Source organism: Monodelphis domestica, chromosome 3 (assembly GCF_027887165.1).
Source record: "Monodelphis domestica isolate mMonDom1 chromosome 3, mMonDom1.pri, whole genome shotgun sequence".
NCBI classification, from domain to species: domain Eukaryota; kingdom Metazoa; phylum Chordata; class Mammalia; order Didelphimorphia; family Didelphidae; genus Monodelphis; species Monodelphis domestica.
The window spans coordinates 516,088,644-516,114,307 of record NC_077229.1 but is presented as its reverse complement, the minus strand read 5'-3'; the positions used below and the strand labels follow the sequence as shown (position 1 = coordinate 516,114,307).

Below are 25,664 nucleotides of genomic sequence, written 5' to 3'. Positions count from 1 at the left end.
GAATCATATTTCTTAAGGCAGAAATCAAAAACTTTTATACAATACAAAGTATGTTTCCTCTCAATGTGAAATTACTTTTATTGAGAGTCAGAGATACAAGCAGAACTTAATGGAAAGAAGATTTTTTTCTGAAGTCAGACTTTATAATAGTATTGTTCTCTTGATGTGTTTAAAGAAGAAGGTTGCCCTGGAAGGATTCAAATGAAGAATTAAGACATAGAGAAGTTAAGCACTTGGACAGCATCACATAGCTGGTAAGCTGGCCTCATTACAAGTTGGATTTGAATCCAGATCCTCTGAATCTAGAAACAGTTATATGTCCATTACACCTCTAGGGTTATTGAAGAATTGATCACTCTAAGTGAATGAAGCAAGAAATACCTGTCAAGATTGGTGTTTAGCAAAAGTCAATCAATATGCCCTATCCGTAAAGGGCACCCAGGGTTCTTTTTCAGCTGCTCTAATCCTCCTGTTGAATTTGGTTTTTTAACCTGGTCATTGTAAGTTTATTTCTGTCCTTTCTCCACCCACTTCCCTGAACGGGAGAGCCTTGGATAGCCAGCCACCTCCCAGACAGTCCTAAGAAAGAACAAGAAAACTTGTTTCTTTCCACCCTGCATTCTCTTTTCCCCAACACACGTTGGTCCATCGTGGTGAAGGGGTAAAACATCTTTTCCTAAGAACTCGAAGCCCAAGTTGGGAGAAGAGCTGGAGCTCTGAGAGGAAGCAAGAGCTGGAAAGGAATTATTTCTTGTTTCTCCTGATCAGTTTTTTCCTCCGCTTGTAGGTCTGTCCAAAAAAGCTGCCCCTCTCCTCACAAATAAAAGGACGGCACCGACATAGTGGGTAGTTGAAGAGTTCAACCTCAGCTCCCTATTTCAGAGGCTCGGGCATGAGTGTGTGTGTGTGTGTGTGTGTGTGTGTGTGTGTGTGTGTGTGTGTGTGTCAGAATGACTCTGTGTGTGTGTGTGTGTGTGTGTGTGTGTCTGAATGACTGTGTGTGTGTGTGTGTGTGTGTCTGAATGACTGTGGGAGGGGCCCTTGGTAGATCCGGTGTGGCAGAGGGCAGGCTGGGGCGGGGCGGGCTGATTGCTTTCTTGGCTTGCTTCCCTGCTGACACCCCCTCTTGGGCTGCTGCAATGCAAATGTCCAGCCTCGGGTCCTGGGCAACTTTTCCCTCTTTCCAGAGTGAACTTCTAGCCCACTGCTAGAAGAGAGAAAGAGGAAGAGAAGCTGAGAGGGGGCACTTCGGGAGCTCCTTCCCTTTCTTTCAGTCCTCTGCAAAGGCATTTTGGGGTGCACCTAAGAGCTGCTTTCGCCCCAGATGCCAAACGAACGAAAGATGGGGGAAGTCAGAAACTGGGGCGCTCGGATTCTTTTCAGTCAAGGTAAGCAAAAGTCTTGCCATCTGCAAGTTTTGGTTTTGAGTTTAATAAACGGGCTTTCCTTTTGACAGCAGGGGACCGAGGCTAGGTGCAGAAGCGTAATCTTGGGAAGAAACATTCCGGGAGAAACAGGACTTCCCTTCCTGGGCAGGGACTAGAAGAAGGGGTGAGACAACAAACAAACCGAGGGTCTGACGACCAGAAAGGGTCGCGGCTGCGTGAATTTCAGTGAAACCAGTTTGTCTCCAGGGTCCTGGGCATGCAGGAGAAAGGGAAGCGTTGGAGATGGTTTACAATTCCATCACCTGCCTGTACCCTGCCTCCAAATTGCCTTGTACGCTTTCCTTTCCACCCCCCCCCCCTCCTTCTTTCCTTATTCTCCCCCACCCTCCAATTTTGTTTTCCTTTCAAATGGGGTGTAGATTGGCGGATGATCTTCTAGCCTATCTTATATCGTTTGGACTTTCCTGAAACTAGCTGTGTTGCTTCTAAAGGAAACTTTTTAGGCTGAGACTGACAGGTGCTACGGCCACTACGGGACCTGGCTCCCCGCCCCCAAAGTAGAGGTGTGGGGCTCCAGAACGCATTGGAAGGAAGGAGTTGTGGGGCAGGCGTGGGGGGGGGGGGTAATTGCCCCTTATTCTTGGGCTGCCCCTCCCCACATCCACTCCTTCCTCACCCCGCAGTCTACCCCTATAGGCAGTTGTTTTGTGAAGCTACAGGTGACCCATTGCCCTCTATGTCCTGGCCTCCCAAGGAGAAATGTCGCCTTTATTCTTTCCCTGTTTCCCAGCCCCTCAGTAGGTGTTTCCTTCCCGGCTTGACTTGGGAAAACTCAGCGGCTCTTAGTCTGTTTGGCATCTATTTTTGGCAAAAGGGAGTTCTTCCTTCCCTTCTGCTTTCTCCCGGTTGTTGACTATTCAGCTTCTGTAAACTCTCGGCAGGAAGAGTCATTCCCAAGTTTCTGTGATAATGTAGATCCAGTACAGATAGTGGCAACGTGCCTTGAACCAAAGTTCCTCTTTAATCGTGGCCGGGAACTGAAAAGGCTGCTCAGAGTGAGTGTGTTGGCAATTGGGGTGATGGAGGGAGGGAATGAACTTGACGTCTCTGTCCCTGAGTAGTACTCAAGAACAGTTTAGGAAGCTTAGTGACCAGTTAAGGTAGATGCCGCAACTTTGAAAGGAAAATTGCTTTCTGATCTTGATTACCCAGCTACTGACTCTGGGAATTTTTTTTTTAACCACCAATAAAATCAGCACGGTGCGGTGCTGGCCTTGGATTAGGGAATACACACAATGGAAAAGGCTCTAGGTAAAGTGAGAGCACCCAGATTTGAGCCTCAGGGCAGCTCCTCATTACCCCTGGGACCTCAGGAAAGTCTCTTCACTCAGTTTCCTCAACTGCAAAATGATGGAGTTGGACCAGATGATTTCTAAGGTCCCTTCTTGCTCTAAATATGTAATTCTATGAAATGGAGAAGTTTGATTAGGCACTTTCCCCAGGGCTTACTAAGGTAAGATAAGATCCTTTGCTTGATTATTAAGGGGTTTTTAGTCAACATCCTCCATATATCTTTTTAAATGAACAGATTTTGCTGATGAAAAACTGAGTCATGGAGTTGTAGCATTAGGCCTGTGGTAAGATCAACCCTGCATATATAATTGACTAGGATCAATCACATGCTACCATAGTAGACCAATGATCTGTATTAGAAGAAGCCTGCTGGATAGAGAGAGCCCTGTCCTTTCCTTCCCTGAAAACTGGAGAGGGTGGAGAATGAAGGTCCTTTTGTGATACCTACCAAGCCCTTGTCTAGGAGTCTGCATCAACATCTGAATAAAAAAAGCTCATCTTAATTCCTTTATGATCTTCATGTTGTTTATCAAAATAAGAATCAAAGAGAGGATGTGGGCTGAGAAATTCAGTGTTTTTCCTTCTTCTAATTGCTTCTTCTGAAAAGAGACTGCAGAAACACAGGCTTATTTTTTATAGGAGTGCCTTGACTTGTTCTTTCAGGAACTGAGACACACCTGAGTGGAATGTGTTGCTGCAGGGCCTTGTCAGACACTAGGATTTTAACCTGTAGTTACTAAGACCTACCAAATATAAACATCTCTAATTCTGAAAAAAAAAATAGAAATGATTTAAAAGTACAAAGTGAAAAAACTTCACCAACTTCATTTTCTGTAATTTTATTACTCTTAACAAGAAGCTGTGTGCCTAGAAAGAGGACTTTAGCTCAAGTTCTTATAATCATGATATAAAAAATAAACAAATTTATGGTTTGGGATATCTATTAAAACTTCTTAATGAAGTAGGAAAATGCCTTTGATTCCATTAATCCATGTTAAATGGGCAATGCAAGACAATAGGAATCATTGAATTCTAATCTCCATTCATGAGATCTTGAGGTCATTGCCTGCCTGAGTAGGACTAGACTCTTTGGGAAGGAGAATCCTATGCTTCCCAAAGCCCCATTAACTGTTCTTATTAGAGCCAGACGTAGATAAAATTATAAAGTTGGGAAGTTTTTGCACCCAGTCCCCTAAGCTCTCCCTTTGTGCCCCACTCTTCTAGTCTCCTCAGAGATTTACTAGTCCTTTGTTTACTTCAGTTTCCACAACTAAAAAATGGAGGCAATAATAGCATCTACCTCCCAGGGTTGTTGTGAGGATCAAATGAGATATCTATAAAGTGCTTATCATGGTGTCTGGCACATAGTAGGCAATTGCTAAATGCTTATTTCCTTCCTTCATCCTCCCTTTTGCCTAATTATTCTCAGAGACTTGGTGTTGCACTGCTCCCTCCCATAGCAGAGAAGCTTCAACTTCTATATCCTGCTCAGGATTGCCTTTCTTGGGAATGACCCATTCTTCAACAGTTTGTGTTTACTTTTCCTTTTGCAACTCTGACTATAAAGACTTCAAGTTTCTGGAATCAATTAATAGGGGAGGGATTACACTAGAGAGGTGACTACTGGGGTTCTTCCCATTTGATAATTCTGATTTGAGGGGAACCTCTTAATGAGAGAGAGAGAGACAGACAGAGAGAGAGAGAGAGAGAGAGAGAGAGAGAGAGAGAGAGAGAGAGAGAGAGAGAGAGAGTTTATTTGTGTTTGCCTTTTGGCTGGGATGATTCATGTTGATAAAAAGGGATGCATCTTAGTGACACTTCAGTGAGCAAGACAAAATAAAGTAAAGAATTTCAAGCACAGGGGGAGATATTTTTGGTCCAGAGGCCCTTTGGTTCAGTCCAACTCAAACCACAAAGACCATTTACTTTGCCTACTTATAAACCTGGATCAGGGTGTTTCTGAGATAGGAAAGAAAAGAGGGAGAAAAATGTATAGATTCATCATAGAATATTTAAGGTAGAAGGAACCATAGGGAATAAAAAACAGTAATAGCTAACAATAACAGTCCTTCAAAAGTCAGAAAGGTATAATGGAAGAACTGGGAGCAATGGATGAAAGTGACGAGATTTGACATGATATGAGGAAAAATTCCCTGCAGTTAGAAGTGTCTCCAAGTGAAATGGGCTTTCTTGGGAGGTAGAAAATCTTTAAGCAGAGGCTACTTGTCAGGGATGTTGGAAGAATAATTGATGCTCAGGTGTGGCTTGGATTAGATGATCTCTGAAGTCTCTTCCCATTCTGTCCCAGTTATTTTTCATTTGTTTTGTCATTTTTTAAACAGTAGTAACATATTTAATGTGTACAGAGGACTTAACAGTTTACACAGAGTTTTACTCACAACAGTCCTGTAATGTAAGCAGTACTCGTATTATAAACGGAAACAGTGTTTTAAGGAGTATTTTCATAGTGTTTCTTCATGTTATTAATATAGCTAAAGGATGACATAATATAACAACTAGCATTCATATAGCACTTTAAGGTTTGCAAAATGTCTTATATATATATATATTATCTCATTTGATCCTTACAAAAACCTTGTGGTATTATTATCCACATTGTACAGATGAAGAAATTGAGGCAAAGCATAGTTAAACAATTTGCCTAGGATCACAGAGTTAATAGGATCAGAGGTATGATTTGAATTCAGGTCATCTGGTCTGCATTGAGCATGATTCCTATTGTATCAGTTAGTTACCTATACTTCAGCGTAACTCGATTGTAAAAAGCACAATTTTTATTTTTATGACTTTGAAATGACCAGACAATTATTATATAAAATACATAAATTGTGATTCAGTCAATGCCTATACATCTCAATGGAAAAAAAAACTGTCAGTTTTAGAAAAACAATTTCATTGAATTTTGCCCAAACAAAGCCATTCTGGTTGGCAGAAGCCCCACATTCTTCCAGTTGTCATTTTCAGTTACTCATTTAAAGGTAGTCTTTGTTTTTCTTTGTTCAGGCTTGATCTCATTTCCATGGTTACTTTATAGAAATGCAGACAACATAAGCTGGACTCATTTCAGAACAGTTCAGGCTACACAATCTCAACACATTTTCCATTTATCTTTGGGTACTTTTAACTTGAAACACACCCTTTAAGCTTAATGTGTATTCATTTGGTGAGATTTCAGCTCTGCAGTCTTTAGCTTTGGATATTTCAAGTTCTGAGTCTCCAGGCAGGATTTTGAAGATCTCTTTTGGGCAAAATCCTGAATAGAAATAGCTTGCTGCAGTATAGAGGAAGTCTAGATACTTATCTATGGAATTTTGTTCGAGGGTGGGTGAGAAAGGGAAGAAAGAAGAGGGAGGCAAAAGAGGAAGTCACATAGCCAAAGATATTGTTTCCCTTTTTTCTGGAAAAGAGTAAAAATAGTAAACTTTGTTTGTGATCTATGAATTAAAGGAATGGATAGATGAATTTATGAAATTAAACTTTCTAAATAAAATCTTAATAGCCCAAATTGAAAGATGACACATTCGAATTCTGAAATATATACTGTTTTTGGTTTGTTTTATTACTTTGGTGCTCTTCTGGGAGAACAGAGGAACATCATGACATAGAAGATAGAACACCAGACTCTCTAAATTAGAAAGACTTGATTTCAAGTCCTGACTCCAACACAGACTAGTTGGGTGACAATGGGCAAATCTTGGCAACTCTCTGATCAATCAATAGTCATTCATTAAGCAACTGCTTTGTACCTGGCACTATACCCCATGCTGAGTATATAAAACCAAAATGGTTTCTGGCCTTAAGGAGGTATATTCCAAGTCCTTGAAGTTACAATTTAGGTACATATCTATATGGGTGTTTAGATTTTCCACATGAAGAATTTCCTACACCAATGAAATTAGTATAGATCTGAACCACCCATTTCCCCCTTTTGTATCCCCTCTAAAGCATCAGAATTTATTGTTCAGGTTAATCTGGGTTTGATATAACAATAGTTTGTTCTTAAAGTTATTTTTTTAGGTTTATTTGAAGCTGGTCTTGGTTCTTAATCATATGAGAGACCCTATTGGTTTAGGGTTTTAATAATAATAATAATCCAGATATCTAAAATGGCAAATTTCTGAACTGATGCCCAAGGAAGGAAAACTTGCTTTTTTCAAAAGAGGATTGAATCATTCTGTCCAGTTGCTACAAAAAAGGAACAACCAAAAAATCCCACAAATAACTCTTGTACTTGAGAGAATTGACTTTACCTTGATGTTCCTTCTCTACAAATATGCTAAATCTAATTCCATTGCCAGTTCATATTTCTTATTTTTTCAAACTATCATCAAGGGACTTTAAAGTGCTTCTAATGGTTAAAGATTGTTGACCTTACCCACTCCATTGACTCCAGTTATCCCCTATAGGTAGATGATGTCCAAAATGTAATCTGAAGTCCTGACTTCTCTCAGTTTTGTTTATAGATTCCCAACTGCCTATTGGATAGCTGTACCTTGTTGTCTTGTCAACTCAAACATATGTCTCAAGTTGAATTCATCATTTTTCACTCTTGTAACCCCTCCAAAAACAAACAATAACACTTTGCCTCTTAATTTCCATCTTTTAAAAGATGGTGCTACTATCCTACCATTCACCAGGATTTGAAAGTCCATGTATTGTTGATCCTTCCTTTTCTCTTGCTAATTGTGTCCATTTTGATTCTATCTCTCTAATATCTTTTACCCCTATGCATTATCTTTTGCACTTGGTCCTCCTGCCACTAAGTCTCTTCCCTCTTCTATTCATTCTTCACATAGCTACCAAAATATTCCAAAGCAAAATCTTCAGTCATTCCCTATTTGATAACATACAAATATTTTTGCCTGATGCTTTAGGTTATTCATTATTTGTTTTTATCTCATTCATCAGCTTTATCCTTCACTTTCATTCATTAGTTTCTTTTTTTAAAGAATAGATTATTATTGCTTTTATTTTTACATTATTTGCATTTCCTACTGTATTCTTCTCCTGACCCCCCAACCTTAAGAGATAACCTTTAAAAAAAAGAGGAATAAAAAATAAAAAAAAATTAATCAGCATCAAAAAAATTGAATAGAATATGTTCCAGGATCAGCTAGGTGACTCGGTGGATTGAGAGCCAGGCTCAGTAACAGGAGATCCTGGTTTCAAATCTGGCCTCAGACACTTCCCAGCTGTGTGACCCTGGACAAATCACTTGACCCCCATTGCTTAGCCCTTACCACTCTTTTGCCTTGGAACCAATACTCAGTATTGATTGTAAGACAGATGGTAAGGGTTGTTTTTTTAAGTATTCCACACTTCTGGATCCCCTACTTCTGAAAAACCTAGTTGTTATAATTTTTGCAGCATTAAGTAACAATTCAATTTGCATTGCTATAGTCATTGTATAAATCTGTTTCTTCTTTGCTTTGCATCATGTCAGTCACTTCGTATAACAAAGTAGTCTTATATTTTGTATTACACATTTTTTAGGCAATTCTAATTGATAAGTATCTTTTTTCAGTTTTTTTGTTTCTTTGTTTTATTAGGTTTTTTTTTGCTGTAATTAAAAATGTCCTACTATAATTTTTTGATGTGTCTGGACCTTTCTTTTTGCCATCGAGCTCCATAGGATACATACCAAGCATTGGATCAATTTCTTTGTCAAGTATTTACTTTCAACCAAATTGAACTTCTGCATTCTGATCTTTTCCTGTCTTCCATTTTCTGTTTTTTATGCCATTTTCTCTCCAGCAATCTGCTTTTTTGAGATCTGAGTGTCTTTCATCACTCACATGTTGCAGAATAGAGCTGGAAGAAATAACAACAAATTTGTGCTAGTTAATCTAAACTGGGTACTGTAACAGTTAAAATTTTGGAGACTGAAGGCAGGTAGAAATTAGTTTCTCTCTGCAAGGAGTATTATATTTTTAGAGGTTTATTAAAGGTTAAGGATTCAAGAAAATACAGAATAAGAAACAAGTGCCTAGGCCAAAGAGGCCTAGACAAATAATCTCACATCATGGAAGAGACACGTCTGCTCCAAAACAGAAGTCCAAAAAGAGACCCTCAGTAGGCGGAGAACTCCTTTAAATAATAATTCGTGTTCTCGCCAAGGCGAGAATTCAGTGCGATTACAAAGCATTCTGGGGAAGTGGAGCAAAGGATTCTGGGGATTGAAGTCCTGTGTTCAAATCTCAATTTTACAGTACTCACTTCAACAAGGCAGTCCTTTTTATTTTTCTTTTTAATTGGTGCTCTATTGCAATCCCTAAACTGGCTATTCCAAGCCTTTTTTCCCTACTGTAACTTCAAATACCACTCCTTCCCTCACCCTTCTGCTAATGACCTCCTTTCATATTTTTTTTAAATAAAATTGAGACCATTCACTATGAACTTCCTCTTTTTCCATTCTTGTCCCCTTCCCCCACCCCCCTCCAGTAATCATCCATGCCATATTTTCCATTTCTTTAGACTCTCTGAACAAGAGCTGGCTCTTCTCAACAAGGCTAACCCCTCTACTTCTAACTTTGATTTCAACCTCTTTTGTTTCTTCCAGCATATTGCCCCTACAATCAATCACCCTCTCCAATCTTTAGTAGTGTCCTAATTACAATTTCTTTCCCTGTTGTCTATAGCTTACAAAGGAGTTTTGTCTTCTCTGTCCTGAAAAGCAAACACTTATTTGACCATGCTATCCCCTCAAGTTATGGTGCTATACCTCATCTTCTTTTCAGTCAAAGATTGTCATTGCTTCTCTTTTCTCTTTTCTCATTCACTTCTCAATCCTGTGAAATCTGGTTTCTACTCATCTGAAACGGCTCCCTCCAAAGTCTCCAATGATTTGATCTGTTATTTGGAAAATCTGATGGTCTTTTCTCAATTTTCACCTATCTTTACTTCTTTACAATGTTTATCATTATTGAACATTGTCCCTTCTTGTATACTATCTCTGCTCTGTCATAGATGCATAATAAACTCTTAACTGCTTTTTCCATCATTCATTAAAGACATTTTTTCTTTATTCTTTTCCATCTGATATACCCATTTCTTTCTAATCTCCTTTGCTTGCTCATTATCCATGTCCCACCCCTTAATGGGGGTATGCTCCAAGACTATTTCCTGGGGTCACTTTTCTCTAAATACTTTCTTTTTCTCCCATTACATATACTGTTCAGCTCCCATTGATTCCATTATCATCTCTACATAAATGACTCCCAGATCTGTATATCTTGTCCTCGTCTTTCTCCTGAACTCAATCCCATATCAGCAATTGCCTATAGAATATTTCAAGCTAGATTTTCCACAGGGATCTCAAACTTGGCATAATCAAAAATAGCTCATTACGTTTTCCTGGAAATATAACCTTCTTCTTGACCCTATTTATTTTCTAAAAAGTACTACTTTTTCCCACCATCACTCAGGTGTACAATAAGGTCATTCTTGACTTCAATCTCTTTCACCATGCATATCCACTGACTTGCCAAATACTGTCAATACTATCTCCACAACATCTCTCACATCCATCCCCTTTCTCTGCATTCACTGTGATACCTCTCTAATTCATAGTCTCATCTTCTTTTGCCTGGACTCTTGTGAAAGTCTTTTTGAAAAACATTTTATGATATCTTTTGTTTTCATATAGTTAAGATTAAAATTTAGTTTCTCTGCTAAAAGTATTATATTTTTAGAGGTTTATTAAAGAAATAAAGAAAATACAAAATAAGAAAGCATGTGCCTAGGAGGGCCAAAAGGCCCATTCAATTTCACTTACTCTACATCTTGAGAGATGTGTGTGCTTGGAAGTGGAAGCAGGGAGAGAGTGGGAGTAGGCAGAGAGCCCCTTTAAATAATAATTTGCGATCTCGCACTCAGGTGAGATTCAGGGAGATTGTAGGGCAATCTGGGAACTAGCAAGGACTTCTGGGGATTGAAGTCTGGGGTTCAAATCTCCATTTTACAATGTCACCTAAATTTCTCTCCTTCCTCTATACTACCCCAACTGTACTCTAACAATGATTTTTAAGCAATAAGATTAAATATCAAAATCAATTATTATATGTTAAAAATCTGCCATTATATGCAATTTTTCAGCTCTGTAGGGTTCTCACCTGTTTAAATGAGTATGGAGGAATATCTTATCTTATCATTTGTCTGGGACTAAGCTTACTCTTTGGAATTTTGTGCCAAATATTTTAATTTATTTTAGAATTATTGTTCTTTCCTTTTTCATTGTCATAGTTATTGTGTATATTGTTTTCCCTTCTCTTCCTCCTTTAATTTGTATCTGGTAGTTTAAGTCTTCTTATGCTTCTCTGTAGCTATCATGTTTACTAAATTATTCTAGTAAAAGTGACATATATTTGTGTACCAGAATTTAATTATCCCTTCCCTATTACATGGGCATCTACTTTGTTTCTAGTTCTTTGCTACCTTAAAAATGCTGTTATAAATATTTTGACTAATGTATATCACCTTTTTGTGTTTGTGATTGACCTCCTTGGAGTATGTGATTAGTTGTTAAATCTCTGGGTCATAGAGTATGAGAATATTAGCTTCAGAATAATCTTCTAATTGATATTCCTATTTCACATAGTTTCTGCTTCCTAACCATCCTCCATATAGATGCCAAAGTGCTTTTCTTAGTGCACATGGGTCTGACCAAGTTATTCCATTACTCAACAAACTTCAGTCTCTCCTTATGTTCTTTAGAGATAAAGAAAAATATCAGTTTAGTATATAAGTCCTTTAAACCTGATTTCAACCTGCTTTTTGAGCTTTATTATACATTACTTCCCTTAATACACTCTATGATTCAGTTAAACCAACCTCCTCACTTTCTTGTACTCATGACATTCTTTTTTTTTTTTAAACCCTCACCTTCCATCTTGGAATCAATACTGGGTATTGGTTCCAGGGCAGAAGAATGGAAAGGGCTAGGCAATGGGGGTCAAGTGACTTGCCCAGGGTCACTTGTCTGTGTGCCTGTGTCACTGTGCCCAGGTCAGTGTCTGAGGTCAGATTTGAACCTAGGACCTCCCATCTCCAGGCCTGGCTCTCAATCCACTGAACTACCCAGTTGCCCCCTACACATGACATTCTATATGTGGTCTTTGTCTATAAACAGTGCCCTCCACGAGTGGATTATACTCTTGTCTCATCTCTGATTATTAAAATCCCTTAGATTAATGTTATCTTCAAATGTTATCAAAAGCTTGTTAATATCTTTCCTGACTTTGCTAGCTGCTGTTGTCCCACCCTCTCATCACCTTGTGTTTATGCATTTTGTGTGTATAGTTTTGTTTGTATATCATATATATTATATGTGATATAACATATGTAATACCTAATTACATATTTATATGTGTATATATATGTATCTTTGCACTGTTAAAGGACTTTTCTTAATCTTTTGTTCTTGAGGAGGCAGAGGGAGAGATGAAGAAAATCCCTTTAACAGTACATATATATAATATATGTATAGTTGTGTATATTTATGTGTGTATATATATATGCACATAGATATAACATAAATGTGCATATGGGTATGTATGTATGTGTGTATAGGTATCTTCCAAAAAAGCATAAGTTCCTTGAGGGCAGATACCGTTTCCATTTATATCTTTGTATCCCTAGAGCCTAGCACAGTACTTAGCCCATGCTAGGTGCTTAAGTGGTCATTGACTGAGATCTAGCTTTTTGTTTAAGCACACTTTCTCTCTCTCTCTCTCTCTCTCTCTCTCTCTCTCTCTTTCTCTCTCTCTCTCTGTGTCTCTGTGTCTGTGTCTGTGTCTGTGTCTGTGTCTGTGTCTGTGTCTCTGTCTCTGTCTCTGTCTCTGTCTCTCTGCCTTTCCTCCCCTCTCTTCCTGTCTCTCCCTTTTCTTAGTTTCTTAAGGCTTTCAGTTTGAACTCTACTTTGTACCTCTTTGAACCCAACTTTCATCGTGTTTGTGTGGCTCATCCTTTTTCTAAACTGTAAGCTCCTCAGAGGGCCAACACTATTTCTTCTATCATTGTTATATCTCCAGAAACCAGCCCAGTGCCGTGTTATCAGAAATGAATGATTTGGAAAAGAAGTGGTCCAGCGACATAGTAAGGATTAAGGATAATAAACAGGCAACACTTATGCTGTCCCACTGTCACTTAGCCAAAGGAGACCTAGAGGAAGATGTAGGTAAAGTAGACGCCCTCCCCACAGACATCTGATTGGAGGCTACAATCACATAGAATGGCAAGGTATACATTGGTTGTGATCTTCACTATTGAGGGAGTGCTCACACAAGTGAAATTTTTGCTGTTGCCTAAAGTAGATCGAGCAATTGCTCAAACTATTATACTTGCAAGGCCAGTCCATTTGCAGCTGGACCTTTTGGACCCGGTACAGGATGGGGTAGATCTAGACAGGCTTTCAGTTCTCTCAGAAACCTCTTAACCTTATCAACCAGACTCAGATCCAAATTTCTTTGAGGGAAGGGGAGAAATAAAAAAAAAGAGCTGAAAAGTAAATTCATCTTCCAAGGAAATGGATCTTACTTAAACTGCTGTCCCTTCTCTAGGACTAAGCCAGCTCTAACCTAAATCAAAAGGGTTGAGCCTGAACAAGAACAGTCTAAGGCAAAGAATTTATTCTATATCCATTCATTCAACAGCAATACTCCAACCATCCTATCAGTCCAAAATTACAAGCATTTGCTAAAATGTGACTGTCCCTGGGCATGGTGTTATTACACATTGTTTCTCTAATAACTGTTCTATCTCATCCATTATTTGGTTTATGAACTTCCAAAAGGCATTGACAATGTATATTCTTCTTTGTAACTTTTCAGAGATCCTCAGATGGTACCTGAGATAGTCTATATGGGATAAATGTTGTTTCAGGAAGTTCTACACTGTCAAATAGATTTTGACCTATTATGTGATATATAAAATGCTGAATACTCACTAAACACCTTTTTTTTAAGTATCTGAAAAATACCAGAGGAGTTATAAATTGTATTCCAGCATTTATCACAGGACCTGGTACATATAGGGGTTTGATAGATATTTATTGGATTAGCCTGGAGTTGGCCTTAGACCCAGAAATACCTGAATTCTAGTTCCACCTCTGATACATATAGACTAGGTGACCCTTGGCCAGTTATTTAACCACTCATTTCTCTGATTCTAAAATAAGGGTTCTTAACTGGGGGGTGCATGAACTTTAAAAATTTGATAACTATTTCAATATAATTATTTCATTTTATAATCCTTTACATCTTATTTTGCCAACTTAAAAAGCTTATTATGAGAAGAGGGCTATAAACTTTACTAAATTGTCAAAGTTGTCCATGACCCCCCCAAAAAAGTTAAGAACTCATAAATCTAGGAGTATTAGTAACAGAAAAGATGCTGATCTGCATTGGTAGAGGGAGTTTCCTCATCTGGAAGTTGTCTAAACCAATGAAATCTCATATCCAGTCTTCATCTACTATAAAGTAGCTACCGATACAGAGCATTCATGTAATTCCTGTTCATTAGGTAGACCATCAGATGTTCATATATAATGCTAATTACTGATCAAAATTCTAACTGGTTGAGAAAAGTGGTGCTCTTTAGAGGTTTGATTAATTACTTTATATTGCAGTGGTTGTTGACAGGGGCAATGAATAAGTAGGTACTCAATAAATACTCACTGATTGGTTGATTCAGTGAAAAAGGAATGTTGTGCCACTTTACACCAGAAAAAAGTATAGGAATCATTATAGAATGTTTTGAAAGTTTTATTATCATCAAAACAAGCAAATACATATGGAGATAGATATATGGCTGATATAGGACAACATCTCTTACACAAACTCTCTAGTCTGCAATAAGATAGAACCAAATGGATTAACAGATAGCAGATATGCAAAGAAAGCACTTTTAGTTCTGGGCTTACTTTTAAATATGATTGCAACACCTATGACTTGTTCTTTTCCCTTTCTTTTCACTCCTAGTCCATATATACCCTGTGGGTTCTGATTTAATTCTGCATCATCTTATCCAAATCTTTTCATATTTCCTTGTATATTTCCAATTTTAATATCTCATAATTTGTTCATTTACTCTCCAATTTTTAGACATTTAGGTTGGATGCAAGTTTTTGCTACCATCCATAGAGAATCTATAATTATTTTTCCAGAGGTAGGACTTTCTTCCCTCCACTTCTATCTTAAATTATCTTTTTCAGATAAAGGTCTAATGTACACAACAGATGTTATCACTATTGTGCTTCTCATTTTTGACTTATAAAAAAGTATAATAATGAAAAGGTACAGTAATTATATAATTTAAATACAAATGCTGTCCAGTTATGGCTTGAAAATGTGTAATTTATAACTATAATATGCTGTTTTTCTAACCCTGTTTAGCTATGTCATTGGTCTTTGAGCTTGAAGACAATGATGTTGAAAATAACACTTCCTGTGGTTATGAATGGGTTCAAAAGATCTCAAAATGACCTATGCCTTTTTCTAGATTGTCATATGTATATTAAAGTCAATATAAAGATAAGGGTCTATTTGAAGAAATAGTCATGGTTTGGGGTTATCCTTTCCTCACTATCAGAGTCAGCATATGAATGATCCCACTTCCTGTTTATGCATCTTCTTGGGGGGTCCCATCTAGTGATGACTTTGTCATTCCTTTATTTAACATGCCTGAGAAGATGATTTTGCTGTTGCTTTTTACTAGCTAACTGCATAGTCATTGATTTCTTTGGTAGCTGGAGTTGAACAACTGAATGGGAATTTGATTTGAGTGTTGTTGCATCCTTATGGGCCTGTGAAAATGTCAATAGCAAAATACTCCAAATTGAGCTGAATAAATTGATTTAGTGGAAGAAATAATTTAAAACAAACTTTACAAATATTGGTAAACACTTATCAAATATAGCAATAATTGTCAGAGAAGACATAGAAGATTCATAAAATTGTTACTAGTGTAAGATTAAAATTAATATTCAATAACTACAAAGCTTTATCTTTTATAAAGTTTATTAATAATCACTTGAAATAGAAAAAATAATAAAAGAAATAGAAATTCAAACCTAATTATCTAACAAAAAGTAAACCCACATGTAGATTCTCCTGGCTGGCATAAAGTCCACTTTCCCAGCCAGGATCAGGGGAAAAGAGAGGGAGGAGCGGAGCTATGCAAAATTTATATCTTCCCTATGTTAGCACGGAACCTAAGAGGGAACATGGGAAGCTTGGATTTAGAGTTCTGGAGAGCAAATCCTAATTACACACTAGTTAATGAAATAGGTGGGTTAAAAAAGGGTTCAAACTAAATATATATAACAACCGAACAGATTTATTTAACTAAACGAGAAGGGAAAGTGGATCAGGGAATATCTAACTTTATAGCCAAATCAGAGACTAAAACCCTAAAAACCTTTTATACCTATTATAAACTAACTCCTTAATTACTAATTAATTTTGGGGAGGGTTTGGTAGGAGCAAGAACAAGGGTCAAAGTTAATCTCACACAACTGAAGCCACTTTGGGTCAAGCAGAAGTCCCAGTATGAAGAGTAGCACTGCAGGAATCAGGATCAGAAGGGGAATGATGGACTAACACATACTGTCCACCAGTGTAATGTTATCCACTATCTCCACCACTTCCTTAAGATGATTTTGATTGTAGGAAGGTCCAGTCTCCAGGCAGCTTCAAGTCTCCCTCTCTCTCCTCCAGAGAAGACAACCAACTGCTCCCAGAAACTGTGTGATCAGTTCCTCACCTCCTGGGAGCTCTGGAATATTGGCCTGCAGGATCCCCTACTTTCAGCTTGCTCCTGCTAAAACCCCTTACAAATTAAAGACAATGTCTTGAGGATAAAGGAGAATGCTTATCTTCTTTGTTATAATAGGAGAAGTATCCAATGCACTTATTCTTTTGTAAGCAAGTTTTTTAGATGAATGGGGGATGGAGTTAATAATTTGACACCTTGCATGATTGGATTTGCATCTATCAGAAGATCACTTGTGATTCCACTTGACTTCTATTATTTCATCAGAAATGTTTGAAAATAGAGTTTGCTTTATTGGTAAGTAGCCAGATATAATATTTCTCCAATTTCACTCTGTCAGTTCTGTACAGTAGGCATTTCCTCTAGCTATTCAACTAAAACTTAATTGAAACTCTCAATAATCTTAGAAAAGTAGCAAGATATAAATAAATTCACATAAATCATCAGCATTTCTGCATATCACTAACAATGTCCTGCAAGAAGAAAGAATGAGAGATAATCCATTTAAATTAATGATAGATAGAATAAGAACCCTTCCAAACAAAATAAATCCAGAACTATATGAACATAATTATAAAATACTTTTTATATAAATGAAATCAGATTTCTATAACTAGAGAAATATTGGTCATTTTGGGTGGGCAGAGTCAATAGAATTGAAATAACAATTCTACCTAAACTAATCTTCTTATTCAAAGTCATCCCAATTAAATTGCCAAAAAACTACTTTATTAAACTTGAAAGAACAAAACAAAATTCATTTAGAGAAGCAAAAACATCAAGAATATCAATTTGATACAATGAAAAAATATTAAGAGAGGTCTAAAAGTACCAGATTTCAAACTATATTATTAAGCAATAATGATCAAAAGTATCGGCTCCTAGCTAAGGCATATAAAAGTAAATCAGTGGAACAGAATAGACATCACATACAACAAACAATTGTAAAAGATTATAGCCACCTTTTAAACAAAGTTAAAGTTCCAAATTTTTGGTATAAAAATTTATAATTTGGTGAAAATTATTGGGAAAACTAGAAAAAAGTTTGGTAGAAATTAGATATATACCAATACTTTATACCATTTACTGAGAAAAGATCAAAATGGACACATGACTTAGAATTAAAAGGAGTTATTATAAAAAATTTGAAGAATTGGGAACATATTACCTATTGGTTTTATGACTAGGAAAATTTATAAATAAATGGTGGAAAGCATTGTGAAATGTAAATTAGATGGTTTTAATACATTCAATTAAAAAGGTTTTATACAAATAAAATAAATATAGCCAAAATTAGAAGGAAAGCATTGATTTGGCGAACAAATTCTATAGACAGTTTCTTGAAGAGGTCTCATATCTAAATTATGTAGAGAACTTTTTTCAACTTCATAAGAATATGAGCCATTCCCTAACTAATCAATGGTCAAAAGATAGGAATAGAAATCAAAGCTATATATACTATATGAAACTTGCTCTAAATCATTATTGGTGAGAGAAATACAAACCAAAACAACTCAGAGACAGCATCTCACACCTATCAAAAAGGCTGAAATGATAAAAGGGTAAAATGGCAAATGTAGGAGGGGATGTGGAAAAAATAGGGACACTGATGCCTTATAGGTGGATCTGTGATCTGGTCCAACCATTTTGTAGAGCAATCTGGAATTAAATTAAAAGAGTTCTAAAACTGTCTATGCCTTTTGATCTGGTAATTCCACTTTTAGCTTTATTTGCCAAGATGATCAAGGGAAAAAGAAAAGAAACTGTATGCTCTAAAATATTATAATGGCTCTTTTTCACATGGCAAAGAACTAAAAACTGAAGGCACATCTATCAATTGGGTAATGGATGAACAAATTGTGTTATGGGATTGTAACATGAATACTATTGTATCATGTGAAATTACAAGATGATCCAAAGAAACTGGAAAGACTTCTATGTAGTGATCCAAAGTGAAGTGAGCAAAACCAAGAGGATGTTGTACATAGTAACAGCGATAATATGATGATCAATTGTGAATGACTTAACTGTTATCAAAGGATCCAGGGCAACTTCAAAGGATTTGGGACAAAAAAGGACATCTATCACTGTAGAAGAAACAGAGAGGATCTGAATGAGATTGAAACGTACTATTTTTCACTTTATTTCTTCCATGATTTTTTCTCTAGTGTAAGCAACATTACCTTGTTTAGCAATATGATGAACAGGGAAATATGTGTTAATATGATAACATGTGTACAACCTATATCATATTATCTGCCTTTTGGGGAAGGGTGGAGCAGCAGTAGAGAAGAGAAGAATGAGACATAGCTGTGAGAATTTATTTCTCTTGGATAAGCATATTTGTTATAATGTATTACGTATAACAATGAGATATGTGTTATGTATGCATAAAGTAAATGGAAACAAAAAGAACTATATGCAATGTGAAGGTAAATCAGCTGAGTGAAGACTAGTAGAGAGCATCTATGAATTAACTACATTGACTCTGATTTTAAAAGAGGCATTTGTCAAGCTCCTAGTTTAAACATGGCCTTGGTTGTAGCATAAGAGAAATAGCAATAACTGGAGAAATAAGATAAGCACATGAAATAGTATGTGTTGATAACATATAGAGAAAATGAGTGTTGTATATTATTGGAGATCAGAGAAGAGGGAGATCCCTGCAGCTTAAAGTGGTTGGGGGGAGGGACTTCCATTAAGCCTTGGTAGAAGACTTCTGGAAATCCTGAGATCTTATGGAAAAAATATTAAGTCTATTTCCATTTGTTCTTCCAGCTTCTATGAATTCACTATGAGAAAGATATTGTTAAAAAAAGATTAATCAGCAAAGCAGTGTATGTAGACTACTAGGTAACTACACAAATGCACTATTAAAAAAATCTGGTTTTCTTTTTTTCATGTAGAAAGAATTTAGGAAAGACATAAAAGTGGAAAAATAGAAAACTGAATCCACGATATGGTGTTTTTTTGTGTTTCTTCCAGTAACAGTTGAACTTTTAGTTTCTGTCCAAAATTCCTTCTACTATATTTCACTGTCTCCTTCAGCCATTTGGAGAATGTAGCCAACTGCCAAGTGGGAGCTCACTATTGAGAATCATTAAGGGAAAGAAAATCATTGAGTTTTTAGGAAACACTTGTCATAATAAAGGCACTTTAGGAACAATGACAGTGGACATTTGGAACTTTTGTAGTGAGCAAGATGGAGTGGTAGCATCTTAAGGTTCCTTGCCCTGCTACTGACCAAATTTTTTGGCCTTATCTTCCATTATTCTTCTGTTCCAGCTGAATTGACCCATTCATCATTCTCCAAAAGTGTCCAGTGCCATTCTTAGAACACGAACTGTACTTTCCCCTCCCCTCTAGTCTTGTTCATACTATTCCCTCTGTCTATAATGGTAGTCCCATGTATGAAATTCTTACTGTTCTTCCAGGACTAGATCCACGTGTCACTTCTTTAAGAAAAGAAGTCTCCCTACCTTTACCACTTACCCTGCTTGCGCCAAATTGAAGGTAGAGGATATGCCTTTCTTAGCACAGCTGCTTCCTTATACCTGAGAGGAGCTTCTATAAGTATTTGAAATAAAAGAATAAGTTTTGAAATTGCCTGACAACATAAAAGAATGAAAGGTGTTAACAGAGTGCTTTGGACTTGCTGAGGAGAGAAAAATCATTACCAACTTGGGAAGATTGGGAAAGGCTTGTCAGGGGAAATGGCATTTGAATTTTCCTTTTCAGTCCAGGTCTAAGACCTGGGAAGAGAATATGTCAGCCAGTCAGCCATTAACAAAAGGATGACCACATATCTATGTGAAGAGTTCTGCTTTCTTTCTAAGACCTTCTGTGGGAAAAAAGAGCATCTAGTGGGTAGAGAGTTCCAGAATTCACAGAACTTGCAACATGCAGGTTCTTTGAGAACTTCCTGAGACCAACCTCAGCTTCCTTTCCATTAGCTCAGTTTCAGCTTTGCCTCAGCACAAGCAACAGTGATGATGAACTCGAATAGAAATGGTGGCCACTGAACCATACATAAAGATTTCTGAAGGCCATATTTTGACTTGGGAAACCACATATTAAAATTATTTCTATTTTTATTGGATTTTCTTACTCATTTTGTTAAATATTTCCCAATTTGCATTTTAATACAGTCCAGGGCACTTGGAAGCGATGTAGGCTATGTGTTTGATACCTAAAGGAATTTCCACCATTAAATATAGTGGATTGTTTCTTTTGTATGATTTTGAAGAAGAAAATGAAGATCTGTTTAAGCAACACAGCAAATCAAAATGATGAGTAATTTAGAAAAATTGACCTCAAATGGGGGATCATGAAAAGGAGAGAGAAAAGGTATGTGTGAACATACTTTTGTGTGGCTTTATGTATTCATAATTATTTGTCAACAAAGAATTAAACCCCCGAGGATTTAAAAATTGTCTGCCTAATGAAGATTGTGTTCTTGTGGCCCTTGCCCAGCAGGATGGATAAAGTTTAAAATTAATTGATAAACTTCTTGGTACCTTCATTTCCTCATCATAATATGACGATATTGAACAAAATGATCCCCAAGGTTTGTTATTGCTCCAATATTCTAGAACGCCTATGAATTCAGCACATAGATTTGAATCCAAAGTCTAAAACTAGATATGTTAATATTTATGTCAATAATAATATAAAGTAACTTCTTTTTTCTTCAAAACCTGTAAACACATATAAGGTTAAAAATATGCCCAACAGTCTTTTTAAAATTAAATTTTATTTAATTTTCAATTCCAAATTTTCTTTCCCACTCCTTTTTTCCTACTTATATAGAAGGCAAGAAAAACAAAATCCATTACAAATATGAAGTGAAATAAATTCCTGTATTATGTCCAAAAAGAATAGAAAGAGAAAAGAAAAAAGAAAAAAATAGTCTTTAATTTGTACTCTAAATCCATCCATTTTCTATCTGAAACTGGATAATGTATTTCATAATGAGTTCTTTGGGTTGTGGCAGACCATTGTATTAATCAGAGTTATCAAGTCTTCCAAACTCCATTATCTTTACAATATTATTGTTATATAACTTCTCTTCAGAACTGGAAATAATTTAAATACCTCAAATACCAAGTTAAGATTGAGGAGAAAAAATTTCAACAATTAATTTGTGTTTTGCTATCTAGGAAACTTACTCTCTTTGAAATTCAAGATGAAAATAGGCCAATGTTCTAATCACGAGAATTAAATATTACTGTTTTTGTTATAAAACCCAACATCCATACTCCAGGAGTCATTGGCTAGGAAAAAAAATACATATATATTTTTTATTTTTGGATGCAGCAAGTTACATTGAAATTCACAGAAATACTTTGGTCTTGTTCTATTTAAGAATCAATGTACACACACACACACACACTCACACATACTCACACAAATCTGGCCTCAGACATTTCCTAGCTATGTGACCCTGAGCAAGTTACTTAATCCCAATTGGCTACCCCATACTCCTCTTCTGCCTTGGAACCAATTCTAAGAAAGAATGTCAGGGTTAAAAAACAAAACAAAAACTCAGTGTAAGTGCCTTCTTCAACAAGAGGTCATTTTGGATTCCTGATGTATGAATATTACTCTGTGTGTGTGTGTGTGGGGGGTGAATGAGTGCTTCCCAATGGATATCTTTGGCTAATTCATCGTTGTAATTCTTTGGAAACCCTGATACTTGTTCCACATTGTTTCTAGCCATGAGCATTGAACATTTCTCTACTTATATCTTTCTTTAACTCTGTAAAAATTATTCTGTTGTATTTCTGTGAATTTTTTGTATGCCTTGCTGAGTCAACTCCCAGATAAATGAATCTCAGAATGTATCTGATCAGTATCATCTCTCCAACAAGTGGTCATCTAACTATTATTACCTGAAGACCTTTAGTAAGAAGAAAGCTATTACCTTCTGAAACAGTTCATTCATTTCACTTTTTTTTTCTGGGTTATGCATGTATTATCATGTAAAACATCTCCATATTATTCATTTTTGTAAACAAATAATCTTATAGAACCAAAATATACCCAAATAAACAAGGAATAAATCATATGTTTTCACTTGCATTTCTACTCCAACAGTTCTTGCTCAGGAGGTGTCATAAGTCCCTCAGAATTGTTCTGGATCATTGTTTTGTTGTCAATAGCAAAGTATCACATTTGATCATTCCTCAATATTGCTGTTACTGTGTATAATGTTCTTCTGGTTCTGCTTATTTCACTTTGCATCAGTTTGAAAAAGCAATTTTTAACCTCATTTTTTAAAGTTTGAGCCAAATTCTCCTTTTCTTCCTGCTTTCCTGAGATGGCAAACAATCTGGTGTATATTCTACATGTGTAAAAGTGTAAAACATCTTTCCATATTAGTCCTTTTTGTGAAAGCAATCTTGAACAAACAAAAAATATGAAGAAATGAAGTGAAATATCTCGGTCTGCATTCAGACTCCAGTTCTTTGGCAGTGGATTGCATCATGAGTTCTTGAGGATTTTCTTGGGTTACTATATTGCTAGAAATAGCTAAGTCATTCATTCATTTCACTTTTGTTGAGATTATTTTCCCTTATAGGGAATAAAAACTGTTCTCTTTGTAATGTAAACATTTAATTCTACCCTTTGGGGCCAAGGCAAAAAGCTCTTCTATGTGAAAGCTCTGGAAATGTTTCAGTAAAGATAACTGTCATGTACATCCTGACATCAAATACTCAGGCTAACTGTCCTCCTTCCTCTAACTTCTCCTTGTGCGACCCTTCATCATCCTCGTAACTCTGTTCTGGGTTACCGTCTCTATTTCCCAATGCCCTTCCTAACATAAAGCTCCCCAAACTGTCCAGCTGTAGTCTGACTAAGGCATGCAACAGTAGGAATATTTCTTATTTTAGATACCATAGCTCTAAGGGTAGGCTAACATAACAAGCTTTTTTTGTGTGAGTATTTTTGCATTTTTAAGACCATTAAAACACAAACTTGTTTCTCCAAGCTAGAGTGTTTTATTTGTTTGAAACATGGCCCCCGTCTTCCATTTGTAAAGTTGATTCTTGGAATGCAAATGTAGATTTTTACTTGTGTCCCCATTATATTTCACATTATCTGACCTATATTTTTATCCCACTGAGGTTTTTTAGATCTGACTCATATATATTATCTATCCTTTTCAACTTTATGCATCTGAATATTTGGTAGGTAATATTCAAATCTAAGTCATTGATAAAAACTAATAGAATAGGGAAAGAACAAATCTCTGGGTGCTTAACTAAAGACATTTCCAAGTAAACAAGAAGCTTTTCATGATTACTCTTTGACTACAGTCATTCAATCAGGTGCAACTTCACCTAACTGCAATGTCCAAAAGGATAACATAACAGACTTTACAGACACTTCCTTTTGAATCTAAGAAAATGGTATATATATATATATATTACATTTACATTATATATATTTTACATTTACATTTACATTACATATACATTATATATATATTACATTTACCATTTACATATATATATATACATATATATATATGAAAATATATATGTATATCCTAAAAGTTATGGTCTGATATTGAGATTAAAGAACTCAGAAGAATCATATGAATGTACCAATGCTGAAAGCAATCAGTCTTTCCTTTGGTAAGTTTAAAGGAAGGCTGCCTGCATTACTAGAGAACAAAGAGGAGGAAGTGGATGCCACAAGGGAAGGGCGCTGGGGCAGCATCTTCTCCTAAATCAGAGCAGTGGCTGATGTTACCACAATAGGGAAGCCCAATAACCTTTTATACTTGGGTCAGGACTGACATGATCAGAAGCAGGACTGGGAGTGGGAGGAGAAGAAATGGGTCTAGGTGTTCTTACCAGGTAGCCTCAAAGGTTCAGGCTATGGCAGGAAGGAATCTATGGGCTCTCCCCCCCTCCCTTTTTATTATGAACTAGAAAATTATTGACAAACATGGACATTTCCACATATAAAGGCCAGAAAAGGGGACTTAAATACAAACTGTGAGTTTGATATGTCATGCATTTAAAACATGTTTTTATATATATGTATATATCCATGTAAACAAATATATACACAATGCATACATATATTTATATATAATATATGATCATTGGCATACAGATAAAATGAGTTTATGTATGCATATATTTAATATGGAAACATAAAAACTTCCCTGTTTGTCCGAATCCTCTACTGAATTTGTATCTTCCTTCTGTGTACTTTTAGCAATGCTTCATTGGGATTTTTTCTTTTCTTATTTTTTTGCATAGCTATCCCCTTACTTTCCCTCCCCCAATTCTACCTCGCACAGATAAAAGTCATTGACTTCAACAAATAAGTCCAGTTAATCAAATTAAATTGGAGTTGCATTAGCTACGTCTGAAAACACACCTTTCATTCCACACTTACAGTCCATCACCTCTTTGTCAGGGAAGGGGAGAGATGTTTCATCTTCAGTCTTTTGGAGTTTGAATTAATCATGGCACTGATAAGCGTACCTAATTTTTCACAACTGTCTTGCAAAAAGGTTGCCCCTAGGTGGGTCTATCATTATATGAAGCTTTCTCTGGGGTCCTTCTTCACTTGGCACAGCAGGGTAGCTCAGGCAGCTCTCTTGAAACCGTCTGGCATCAAATAAACCCCAAGTTCAATACTAAACTTTTTGTAAGATAGAATGAGAAGCAGCTTAATGGAGTGGGTGGATAACTAGGCAGTCTGAAAGTCCCCAAACTTGGGTTCAAGTCCTCACTTTGACACAAGAGACTATGTGATCCTGGACAAGTTATGTTATTTCTCTATGACCCCAGGCAACTATGTGAAAGCAGAAGTTACAGATGAATTGCTGATCTGCATGATTGAGGGAGGCTCACAGCCAGAGTTCCCCACAGTAATGAATCTGGCATGTCCTCACTCCCCACCAAATAAACAGAAACCTGAATATGCAATTGCTGACCCACTGGAGGGTAAAGAAAGGGCCCTTTGGGGGAATATTCCCCTAAAGTGTTGAATATTTGTGGGATAGAAATTATGGGGGTTTTTGTAATTAACATTTGTAGCTACAGACTGAAAAAATCTGCCTTAAAATTCTAAGCATATTTGCAATTACAGCAATATATTTTTCTTTCTCTT

General features: G+C 36.5%; 1 protein-coding gene across 1 annotated transcript in view; it reads left to right on the top strand.

The window, feature by feature from the left end:
* Nucleotides 1-1,105: 1,105 nt before the first annotated feature.
* Nucleotides 1,106-25,664, top strand: part of ITGA2 (integrin subunit alpha 2) — a 124,235-nt gene continuing 99,676 nt past the window's right edge. The window contains exon 1 of the mRNA XM_007486290.3: nucleotides 1,106-1,388. Within this exon, the coding sequence (XP_007486352.2) occupies nucleotides 1,325-1,388 (64 nt within the window). The 5' untranslated portion in view covers nucleotides 1,106-1,324. The remainder of the gene's footprint in view (nucleotides 1,389-25,664) is intronic.